The sequence below is a fragment of the Mirounga angustirostris genome, unplaced genomic scaffold (assembly GCF_029215605.1).
Source record: "Mirounga angustirostris isolate CCGP_5_RB_7025 unplaced genomic scaffold, mMirAng1.0.hap1 SCAF_11, whole genome shotgun sequence".
Classification (NCBI taxonomy): Eukaryota; Metazoa; Chordata; class Mammalia; order Carnivora; family Phocidae; genus Mirounga; species Mirounga angustirostris.
The window spans coordinates 47,261,635-47,274,009 of record NW_026991719.1 but is presented as its reverse complement, the minus strand read 5'-3'; the positions used below and the strand labels follow the sequence as shown (position 1 = coordinate 47,274,009).

General features: G+C 37.4%; 1 protein-coding gene across 7 annotated transcripts in view; it reads right to left on the bottom strand.

Moving 5' to 3' along the window:
* RRAGB (Ras related GTP binding B) overlaps positions 1-12,375 on the bottom strand; it is a 42,686-nt gene that overhangs the window by 21,111 nt on the left and 9,200 nt on the right. For all 7 annotated transcript variants that reach the window (XM_064574126.1, XM_064574128.1, XM_045878754.3 and 4 more), the window contains 2 exons: positions 10,442-10,508; positions 8,027-8,249 (listed from right to left, as the gene is read on the bottom strand). In XM_064574126.1, coding sequence (XP_064430196.1) covers positions 8,027-8,249; positions 10,442-10,508 — 290 coding nt within the window. The remainder of the gene's footprint in view (positions 1-8,026; positions 8,250-10,441; positions 10,509-12,375) is intronic.

Here is a 12,375-nt window from a genome sequence, read left to right as displayed (position 1 = left end):
CTCTTATTTTATATGGTATAAACTAAAGCTGGACTTACTTGCCAGTCCTGGGGTCTCATAGCTAGCTAGGAGTCTGCTCTTTTTACTGTGTCTTCTTTGGTTTAAATTTATGTGTACTAATCCCCATGCTAGAAAAGAAGGCAAAGATACCATACATTGCAATTAAAAGGGACTTGGCATTGAGCTTAGCACAGTGTGATTGCACTTCCATTGGAGCATACATGTTTCCTAAATCAACCCAGTGATAGCTATAATCTTTCTTCATCTCACCCCTGGTGGGTCTTCTAGCCTGGACAATAACTACTTATTCTGAAGGACAATAAAACAGGGGCAGGAAACATAAAGATATATAAAGGAGAATGTAAATGGGGAAGATGGTGGAGTAGGAGGATACTAAGCTCATCTTGTCCCACAGACATGCATATATAACAGCCACATCAGTGCTACCAACCCAGAAAATGACCCAAAGACTGGCAAAACAGACTTTCCACAGCTAATCATAGAAAGGAGAATACACTGAAAAGGGTAGGAGGGGCAGAGATGTGGAGAACCAAACTCTCAGCCAGACTAACCACAAATGCGAAGGATACTACAAGAATGAAGAAGGAAGAGGAGCAGACCCCACACTAGGCACCCCAGACCTGGGTGCACTAGATGCACTAGGAAAATGAGTCCCCATATAACATTCGGCTTTGAAAACAAACAGGGCTTAACTTTTTGAGCTTTTATAATCAGGGAGCTTAACTTCATGTACTTGAAAATCAGCTGGCTCAGCTCTGGGAGAGCTAGAAGGCAATAGGGAACTAAGTCTTCATCCTCAAAGAACCAGCATACCAAACATCTCCACTGAGATACAGCACAGAAGCAGCAGTATGAAAAGTGCCTAGGGTACACATGAAAGAGATTTATTTACTAATCTCAGAACACATGAAAGAGGGCAAGAGATCTTTAGGAGACTTCTTCAAGAACAAAAGAACTGGTGGGAACCATTTCTCTCTGCACCCCCAGCCGAGATAGCTGGACACTTGCAGAAAACACCACAAACACTCTCCACTTTCCTTGCTAACACTATGTACCTCACCACCACAATCTCCTGCAGATCCATCCTATCGAACCTGCTCCACACAGCAGGAGTCCCTCAAAAGCAGGTCCTGCATGTCTCATCCTGCAAGGAGCCCTGGCAGGGGCCAGCACCCTTCAACGTTACTCCTGTCTTGGGGAGAAGGGAAGATAACAATAAACACAGCCCCAGCAGCCAAACCTTATAACTGGTAGTACAAAGAGAGTGCCCTGTCAAACAGTACATCTGCAGCCCCTGCAGGAATCTGGCCTGACTCCTGGCCCTACACACCAACAAAAACCTCTCAGGGAACAAGGCAGGGAGAGCACCCTGCAGTTTGGCGCTACTGTAGCTCCTGCAAATGTGCTGAGGGCAGGCATCTGGTCTGACTGTTGAAACCATCCAATGATAAGTCCACAGCAGCCTCAGACTGACCCCCAACAGGATAGGGACCAAATCCTACCCAGTGTGTGCACAACAGGCAAAGCGGGCCATTGTAGCATACTGATCTGAAGGCAAACACAGCTCAAACAGAAGAGTAGGGTGCACACAATCCACAGGTTCTGTTAAACAGGTGACATTGTGCTACAAGCCACAACAGGACCTTTTCTTCATTAGGCCATTACTTTCAATATCAGGAGACATAACCAATGTTCCTAATACATAGAAACAAACACAGAAAATTAGATAAAATGAGGAGACAGGAATATGTCCCAAATGAAAAAAAAAAAAAAAACAAAACAGGACAAAACAACAGCAAAACAGCTAAATGAAATGATGATAAGCAACATGTGTGATAAAGAACTCAAAGTAATGGTCATAAAGATACTGGATTTCAGAAAAGAGTGGAGGATCTCAGTGAGACCCTCAACAAAGAGAAAGAAAAGCAAATAAGAAATGAAGAACTCAATAATTGAAATTAAAAATACACAAGAGGGAATCAATAGATTAGAGGAGGCAGAAGAATGGATCAGATAGCTGGAAGACAGAGTAGTTAATAGAAAGCAACCAAACTAAACAGCAAACAAACAAAAAAAAGAAGAATAAAAAAATAAGAATAGGTTGAGGAAACTCAGTAACATAATCAAGTGTAATAACACTTATATTATAGGGATTCCAGAAGAGAGGACGAGGCAGAAAATTTATTTGTAGAAATAATAGCTGAAAAATTCCCTAATCTGGAGAAAGAAACAGATATCCAGATCCAGGAGGCACAGAGAGCACCCAAAAAAATCAACCTGAGGAAGTCCACACCAAGACACGTAAAAATTAAAATGGCAAAAAGTAGTGATAAAGAGAGAATTTTAAAAGCAGCATGAGAAAGTTAGACACAAAGGAAATCCCATAAGGATATCCACTGCTTTTTCAGCAGAAACTTGGCAGACCAGAAGACAGTAGCGGGACATATTCAAAGTACTAAAAGGAAAAAAATCTACAACCAAGAATACTTTATCCAGCAAGGCTATCATTTAGAATAGAAGAAGAGATAGAGTTTCCTAGACAAACAAAAGTTAAAGGAGTTCACCACCACTAAACCAGCCTTACAATAAAAGTTAAAGAGAATTCTTTGAGGGGAAAGAAAAGGCCATAATCAGGAGAAAGAAAATTATGAAAGGAAAACATTTCATAGGTAAATAAAAACATAATGAGTGTAGTAGACTAATCACTTACAAAACCAGTATGGAGGTTAAACACAAAAGGAATAAAATCAATTATATCTATAAAAATCAGTCTATGGATTCACAAAATAAAAAGATACAAATTATGACATCATATATATAAAACGTTGGAGAGGAGTAAAAATTTAGTACTTTTAGAATGGGTTCAAATAATACAGACTGCTATATGCATCAGATGTTATACATGAGCTTAATGGTAACCACAAATCAAAAACCTGTAATAGATAACCAAGAAAAAAAGGAGAAAGGAATCCAATCATATCATTACAGAAAGCCATCAAACCATAAAGGAAGAGAGCAAGAGAAGAAAAAAAAAACACAGGAAAAGTAGAAAAACTGTAAAACAAATAACAAAATGACATTAAGTACGTATCTATCAATAATTACATTGAATTTAAATGGATTAATGCTCCAATCAAAAGACACAGGGTGACTGAATGTATAAAAAGCAAGACCCATCCATATGCTGCCTACAAGAGACTCACTTCACACCTCAAGACACATGCAGGTTGAACATGAAGGGATGGAAAAACATTTACCATGCAAATGGAAGTGAAAACAAAGATGGAACAGAAATGCTTATATAAGACAAAATAGACTTTAAAACAAACACTGTAACAAGAGACAACGAAGCACACTACATGATGATAAAGGGAACGATCCAACAAGAGGATAGAACAATTATAAATATGCACTCAAGATGGGAGTACCTAAATACACAGAGAAACATAAACACAGGGGTGCCTGCGTAGCTCAGTGGGGTGAGTGTCCAACTCTTGGTTTCAGCTCAGGTCATGATCTCAGGGTTGTGAGATCGAGCCCTGTGCTCAGGCTCCACATAAGAGTCTGCTTGGGATTCTCTCTCTCCCTCTCCCTCTGCACCCCCCCCCCAACCCACTCACGCTCTTGCTCTCTCTTTAAAAAAAAAAAAGAAACAAAAGAAATATAAACACATAAACATAAAGACAAGCATTGAGAGTAACAAAATAATAGTACGGGACTTTAACATCCCCACTTACATCAATGGATAGATAATCCAGACATAAAATCACCAAAAAACAGTGGACACTGGACCAGATATAACTAACATATATTCAGAACATTCCATCCCCAAACAGCAGAATACACTCTTTTAAAGTGCACATAGAACATTTTCCAGAATAGATGATATGCCACAAAACAAATCTCAATAAATTAAAAAAGAGTGAAAGCATACCATGCATGTTTTCTGACCACAACGGTACAAAACTAGAAATCAATCACAAGAAAAAATCTGGAAAGACCCCAAATACATGGAGACTAAATGACATGGTACCTAACAATGAATGGGTCAACCAAGAAATAAAAGAGGAAATCAAAAAAACTACATGGACATGAAAATGAAAACACAATGATCCAAAATATTTGGAATGCAGGAAAAGCTATTATAAGAGGGAAGATAAAAGCAACAAAGGCCTATCTCAAGAAGCAGGAAAAAGCTCTGATAAACAACCAAACCTTACACCTACAGGAACTAGAGAGGTGCAGGGTGGCTCAGTTGGTTGAGCATCCAATTCTTGGTTTCAGCTCAGGTTGTGATCTCAGGGATAAGGGATCAAGCCCCACGACAGACCCTGCACTCAGCAGAGTCTGCTTGAGATTCTTTCCCCTCTTCCCTCTCCCTCTTCTCCTCCCCCTGCTTGTACGCTCTCTAAAATAAATAAATAAAATCTAAAAAGACTGATAAAGGAACTAGAAAAAAAAATGCTCAAAGGCAATTAAAAGGAAATAATAAAGATTAGAGCAGAAATAAATGAAATAGAGACAAAAAAGAAACAGTACAGGTCAATGAAACCAGGAGCGAGTTCTTTGAAAAGCTCAACAAAATTAATAAAATTTTAGCCAGACTTATCCAGAAAAAAAAAAGAGGACTCAAATAAAATCACCAATGAAAGAGGAGAAATAACAACCAGCACCACAGAAATACAAAGGATTATAAGACACTATTATGAGAATTTATATGCCAACAGACTGGACAACCTAGAAGAAATGGATAAATTCCAAGAAATATATAACCTCACAAAACTCAATCAGGAAGAAATAGAAAATACGAACAGACCAATTACTAGCAATGCAACTGAATCCATAATCAATTAAAATCCCAACCAAAAAAAAAAAAAAAAAGTGCAGGATGAGATGCTTCACAGGTGAATTCTACCAAACATTTAAAGAAGAGTTAATATCTATTCTTCTCAAACTATTCCAAAAAAATAGATGAGGAAGGAAAGCTTCCAAATTCATTCTACAAGGCCAGCATTACCCTGATATCAAAACCACATAAAAACACTACAGAAAAGAAAACTACAGGCAAAATCACTGACGAACACAGATGGAAAAATCCTCAACAAAATATTAACGAACTGAATCTAACATTACATTAAAAAAAACATTCACCGGGATGCCTGGGTGGCTCACTCGGTTAAGCATCTGCCTTTGGCTCGAGTCATGATCCCAGGGTCCTGGGATAGAGTCCTGCACCAGGCTTCTTGCTCAGCGGGGAGCCTGTTTCTCCCTCTGCCTGCTCCCCCTACTTATGCTCTCTCTCTCTCTCCCTGACAAATAAAATCTTAAAAAAAATCATTCACCATGATCAAGTACCATTTATTTCTGGGATGCAAGGGTGGTTTAATATTTGCAAATCAATCAACATGATACATCACATTAGCAAGAGAAAGGGTAAAAACCATATGATCATTTCAACAGATGCAGTCAGGGCATCTGACAAAATACAATATCAATTCATGATAAAAACTCTCAATAAAGTAGATTTAGAGGGAACATACCTCAACATAATAAAGGCCATACATGAAATACCCACAGCTAACATCATTCTCAATGGTGCAAAACTGAGAGCTTTCCTCTATGATCAGGAACACGACAAAGATGTACACTCTCACCACTTTTATTCAACATAGTATTGGAAGTCCTAGCCAGAGCAACCAAACAAGAAAAATAAATAAAAGGCATCCCTATTGGTAAAGCAGAAGTAAAACTTTCACTGCTGATGACATGATACTATATAGTTAAAACCCCAAAGAATCCACAAAAAAACTACTAGAATTGATAAGTGAATTCAGTGAAGTTGCAGGATACAAAATTAATATACAGAAATATATTGCATTTCTATACACTAATAATGAATACAAGAAGGAGAAATTAAGAAAACAATCCCACTTATATTTGTACCAAAAAGAATAAAATACATAGGAATAAACTTAACCAAGGAGGTGAAAGACCTGTACTCTGAAAACTGAAGATGACACTAACAAACGGAAAAGATATCCCACGCTCATGGATTGGAAGAACAAATATTGTTGAAATGTCCATACTACCAAAGCAATCTACAGATTTAATGCAATCCTATCAAAATACCAACAGGATTTTTAACAAAACTAGAAAAAATAATCCTAAAATTTGCATGGAACCACAGAAAACCTCGAAAAGCCAAAGCAATCTTGAAAAAGAAGAACAAAACTGGAGGTATCAGAATCCCAGATTTCAAGATATACTACAAAGCTGTAGTAACCAAAACAGTATGGTACTAGCACAAAAAACAGACACACAGATCCATGGAACAGAATAGAGCACAAATACACCCATGCTTATATGATCAATTAATCTACCATAACAGAGGCAAGAATATACAATAGGAAAAAGTCTCTTCAACAAATGTCGTTGAGAAAACTGGGTAACAACATGCCAAAGAATGAAACTGGACCACTTTCTTACACAATACACAAAAATGAACTCAAAATGGGTTAAAGACCCAAATGTGAGACCTGAAACCATAAAATTCCGAGAAGAAAACATAGGCAGTGATTTCTTTGACATTGGCCATAGAAACATTTTTCTAGATATGTCTGTTCTGTCAAGAGAAACAAAAGCAAAATCAAACTATTGGGACTACACAAAATAAAAAGCTTTTGCATACTACAGGAAACCATCAACAAAATAAAAAGGCAACCTACCAAATGGGAGAAAATATTTGCAAATGATATATCTAATAAGGGGTTAATATCCAAAATATATAAAGAACTTAAACAATTCAAGCCCTCCAAAAAACAAATAATCCAATTTAAGGAATGGGTGGAGGATCTGAATAGACATTTTTCCAAAGAAGACATACAGATGGCCAACACACATGAAAAGATGTTCAACATCACCAATCATAAGGAAAGTGCAAATTAAAACCAGAACACAATATCACTTTACACCTCTCAGAATGGGTAAGCTAAAAAAACAAGACATAACAAGTGTTGATGAGGATGTGGAGAAAAAGGGACCCTCATGCACTGTTGGTAGAATGCAAATTGGTGCAGGCACTGTGGAAAACAGTATGGAAGTTCCTCATAAATTAAAAAAAGAATTACCATAGGATCCAGTAATTCCACTACTGGGTATTTACCCAAAGAAAAGGAAAATACGAAAGCAAAATGATACATGGGTCCCTACGTTGCAGCATTATTTACAATGGCCAAGATATGGAAGCAACCCAAGTGTGCTTCCATAGATTGATGGATAAAATAGTTACATATTATATACATACATTATATATATATATGCATATATTATATATATGTGTGTGTATATATACACATACACCATGTATGTGTATATATGCAGTATTATACAGCCATAAAATGAATGAAATCTTGCCCATTTTCAAGAATATGGATCAACCTAGAGAGTATAATGCTAAGTGAAATAAGTTAGTCAGAGAAAGATCTATACCATATGACTTAACTCATTTGTGGAATTGAAGAAACAAAGCAACAAACAGAGAAAAAAAGAGAGACAAACAAGAAAACAGACTCTTAAATACAGATAATAAACTCCTGGTTGACAGGGGAAGGGTGGGGAAATAGATGAAATAGATAAAAGGGATTAAGAGAACACTTATCTTGATGAGCAGTGAGAAATGTATAGAATTGGTGAATCATTATATTGTACATCTGAAATATAACACTATATGTTAATTTTACTTGAATAAAAAAATACATAAAGGCTGCTTAATGATATCACATTGACAAGTTCCTTACCTAAATCTGAAAATTATTTGCCAAATGGACATTATAGTTCCCTTACCATGGAAACTTTGTTTATGAATGTTTTTAAAAACCTGACAGAACTTTGAGCACTTAAGCTGAAATTTATTCTTCCTGAAAACAATCATACTACTTATTTCTCTATAAAAGAAGTTTAGAAAGCATGTCAACCATATCATGCAGTATCCTTTTGTGCTTCTTACCAGGTCCCGTTGATCCTCCTGTACCAGATCCATTTTGTGTACCAAGCAAAAGATTTTGGCATCTGGAGAATTCTGCAGAATGGCCTCTAGGCATGATTGGTAATAGTGCATGTCTTTTTCCAGTTCACGGCTTTCCACATCAAACACATATATCAGAACCTCTACATTTCGGAAGATGTTATCTCGCTGGCTAGTGAAATAATTTTCCATGAAGGTATCCTGTCTAGTAGGAAAAAAAACATCTAGGTAATAAGCAAGTCCTCAGTTTAGTCACACCTACTTACAATTTATTTTTGTTGGTTTAATTAATGTGAAAGATAATCTTAAGGCTTCAAATTAATAGGCAAATAGTAAACTGGTAAGGCTTTACCTTCTTAGTTGAGCCACACCTTGCAGCATCCTTTGACCCTCTCCTTGTGTTCCAAATACACTTTGACCTTCCCTCAGTTCCAATGGCCTTTACACATGCTATTTACTCTGTTTCACATGATAGTCCCCTATCTGTACATCTAATTAACTCCTACTTGTCCCTTTAGATTTTAGTCCAATCCATATTTCCTCACAGAAACCATTCCTGACCTCCCTGTCTTGAGGAAATCCGTCACCACAGGCCCTAATACAATTACACTGTTTTTATTTTTAACACTTAACCACAAGTGTGATACTACATGTGTTTGTGTGTGTTTTTAATTAATGGAATTCACTTCCCTACAGTGTAAGTTCCATGAAGGCAAGGACCATGTCTGTTATTGTCTACCATTGTTTCCCAGCTTTAAGCAAAGAGCCTTCCATAGAGTAGGTGCTCAGTGAATATTTATTGAATGAATAACTAACTAGTCAAATACTCTAAATTATATGAAAATGACTCCAAGATAGCTTTTTAGCAGCTTTGTTCTTTGATCCTTAGGCTGTGTGCTGCTTCCCAGTTCTCAAATACCAAGCATCCAGCAAAAAACAGTAGTTTTGTTGGAATTTAAAAAACAAAACAAATGAAAAAAGGAAAAAAAGAGAGAGATACAGAGAGATACAGAGAGACAAACCAAGAAATAGACTCTTAACTACTGGAAACAAACTGATGGGGGAGGGGAGGCAGATGGAGGGGATGGGTGATATAGGTGATGGGGACTAAGGAGCGCACTTGTCATGATGAGCACCAGGTATTGTATGGAATTGTTGAGTCACTATACTGCACACCTGAAACTAATATAACATTGTATATTAACTATACTGGAATTAAAATAAAATAAATAAAAAAAAAACAGCAGAGTTTGGTCATGGGAAAAAAAAAGACATGAACCTAGCTTTCAGTCTTGTACTTTGCTATTAATTAGCTGTGTGACCTTGGGGGATTCTTAGTATCACTGTACTTCAGCTGCCTTATCTGCAAAATTAATGATAACATCTTAGGGCCTAAAAGCAAGGAAGCTGGACTAATCTCTTGAAAGTTAACAGAATTAGAAGAATGATAAGGAGGAAGGATTTGTATGGAAAGAGCTCTAGAGCATTAAGTGATCCCTCTGCTAGCAACTATGGGAGTCATTTTCTTATAGAATATTTGGCTATTTCATTATTCTTTCAACAAATAACTCATTGAGCACCTGTTCCATGGTTGGTTCTATGCTCGAGCTGGTAAACACTGAGCTAACAATAACGTCTACTTATTTTGTGAGGAACTTTAATCATCAAAACAACCCTATGATTTAGTACCATCATTATCCCTATTGTACAGATGAAGAAACTGGCTCAGAGAATTTAAATGATCTACCCAAAATAACATAGGTAACAGAGCTGTGCTACAAACCCCAATCTAACTCCAGAGCCTAGGCTCCTAACCACTGTGCACTACACACTGTTGCTGCAGCATGGAGATGCAAATGGCCATAGGGTAAGGAGCAATACCTGCATATAAGCACAGTGAATGAGCATTTGTGATGGAATATTCTGGAAGTACCTCAGCCATAAGAGGAAAAACTGTTTCCTACTCCTCCAACAGTTGGTAACTCAGCTGGAGAATATGTGTTTAGGGCTGATCTACAGTGCTTAGACTGCCTGGAGATTGAAATAATAAAGAATGAGGTGGTATGGTATGATGGGTAAGAGCTCAGCATTGGTATTATGCCACCTGAGATAAAAACCTAATTTCTTCAACCTGCAAAAGAGGGGGATAATCTATCCATACTATAGATCCCTAGACAGAGCTTGTGTTAGTGCTGATTAAATACATCACAGAGAGAGGGCATTTTCACAATTACATAAAAGTCATAAATCTTTATTTAATCAACTGCCAATTCTGAAGCAATTTCTATCAAATGTATCTATTACAAATGATAGTTACTGTAATGCATTTTCCATGCTGATTATACTAGGTGCCATGATTACTGCCGCTGGCCTCACAAACAGGCAGATGGTACTCACCCACCACAGTCCCACAGGTTCAATACCAGGTTTCCCAGAAATCGAACATGAGAATGTTCTACATCAACTGGAAGACAAATACGACAACTCTAGTAACTGTAGCACGAATGAGGTGAAATTAAAAATAAGCAAAGAACTAACCCATGTAATTTAGAAGGACCAAAGTGGAGTGAAATGCTCAAAGCTACAACAAGAAGGTGATTTTCAGCTTAGTAACGTGGTTGGTTTAGTGGCAAGATGGGCACCTAAACTACTCTGAGCTACAGAACTGGCTCTCAATGTAAGTAATTTTACTTTTTAGTAGTTTAGTGCTTAGAGCAGAAACAATCTCCAATTATAATATTAATGTTAAAATTTCAACATGTAAGACAGAGACATATACCATTTAATAGCTCTTCACTGACCCACGAACACCCTCCACAAAAAAAAAAATTTTTTAAATGACAACAAACACCAAATACAAAACAAGCATAAAACATAACCCAACTGGTTCCCTCTATTGGTTTCCCTATTTCACTTAGTGACCCTATCACTGTCCCATTTCAGGAGAGGTGGTCATTGTTGACTCCTCTGTCCACATTCATTGCTATTTCTTTGTAATTTCTCGATTCCACTCCTTGTTTTACAACCTGCCACTAACAATAAGGAAGGCCCTTACCTTCTCAAGCCTACACAACTACAATAGCTCCATAATTACCTCCCACCAGGAAGCCTTACCCACTTTACTTCATCCTACAGGCTACTGTCAGATTCATCTTCTTAACACTACTTTGAACATGTCACTCCCCATTCAAAAAACTTTCAATAGTTCCTCCATGCCTACAGGGGGCATTCAAGGTCCTTCAAATTTGGCTTCCAATCTACCTTTGTATTTCCCAGTGAGTCATACTAATAAAGACTTTTGTTCCAGTCCAATTTGGTTTATTCATAATCCTCCCCAACCCCACTACCTCCCCAAACCCCAACATACCTTACATCAGGGGTCGCAAACTTGCTAAAATGGGCCAGGCCAGTAAATGTACAAAAGCAAAGATGATCATGTATTGAGAGTAAACATGCACCCAAGAGGATGATAGAGTGGGTGGCAATTACTCAGCTCCAGCTCATTTGTCAGGCAGGAATGTGGGATCAAGATGATCATATCTTTACATTTTTCAGTATTAGTGGGAAACCAGATTTTTATGGAAACTTTTACATATTAATAACTAATTCCAATTTTTCTAAAACACTGTACAGGCCAAGCAAAACATATCTATAGGCCTTATCCAGCTTACAGACTGCCTGTTTGCGACCTCTGCCTTACACTTCCCTCCCCACTCTATACTTTGCCTACTCTGTTCATCTGCCTAGAAAGTCCTCCCCACATTTCTTTCAGTTATATTCATCTATTATGACCCAGCTTAAATTCACCTTCTCTAAAAGCCCTACCTGGCCACCCCCACTTACTATCATCACTCCCTCTGAATTCATTCAAACATTTATTAAGCATCTACTCTCTGCCAGGCACCAAAAATCACAAGGAGGAATAATGAAAGTTCTTATCCTGAAAATTTCTTAAAGTCTAGCAATTATATTTTTTACAATTTATGTGACAATCAATCACACAGTGGTGTTTCTTCTATGACTATCTTGAATCTATTGCTTATATTGACTGCTATCTAACTTTTGTGCAATTTTATCTTCTTATAACCTAGATCATAAGCAGCAAAGCATTAAAACATGGGCATTAAAAAAAAACATGGGCATTGGAGTCAAACAATTCTTAGTTCAAATACCAACTATATCTCTCTGTATGACCCTGCGCAAGTCACTTAACCTCTGAGTATTAGTTTCCTTTTCTAATACAAAAGGTAGGAGGCATGCTATTACCTCACAGGATTGTTGTGAGGATTAAAGGAGTTATCATACATAAAGTGCCTGGCACGTAGTAGGTG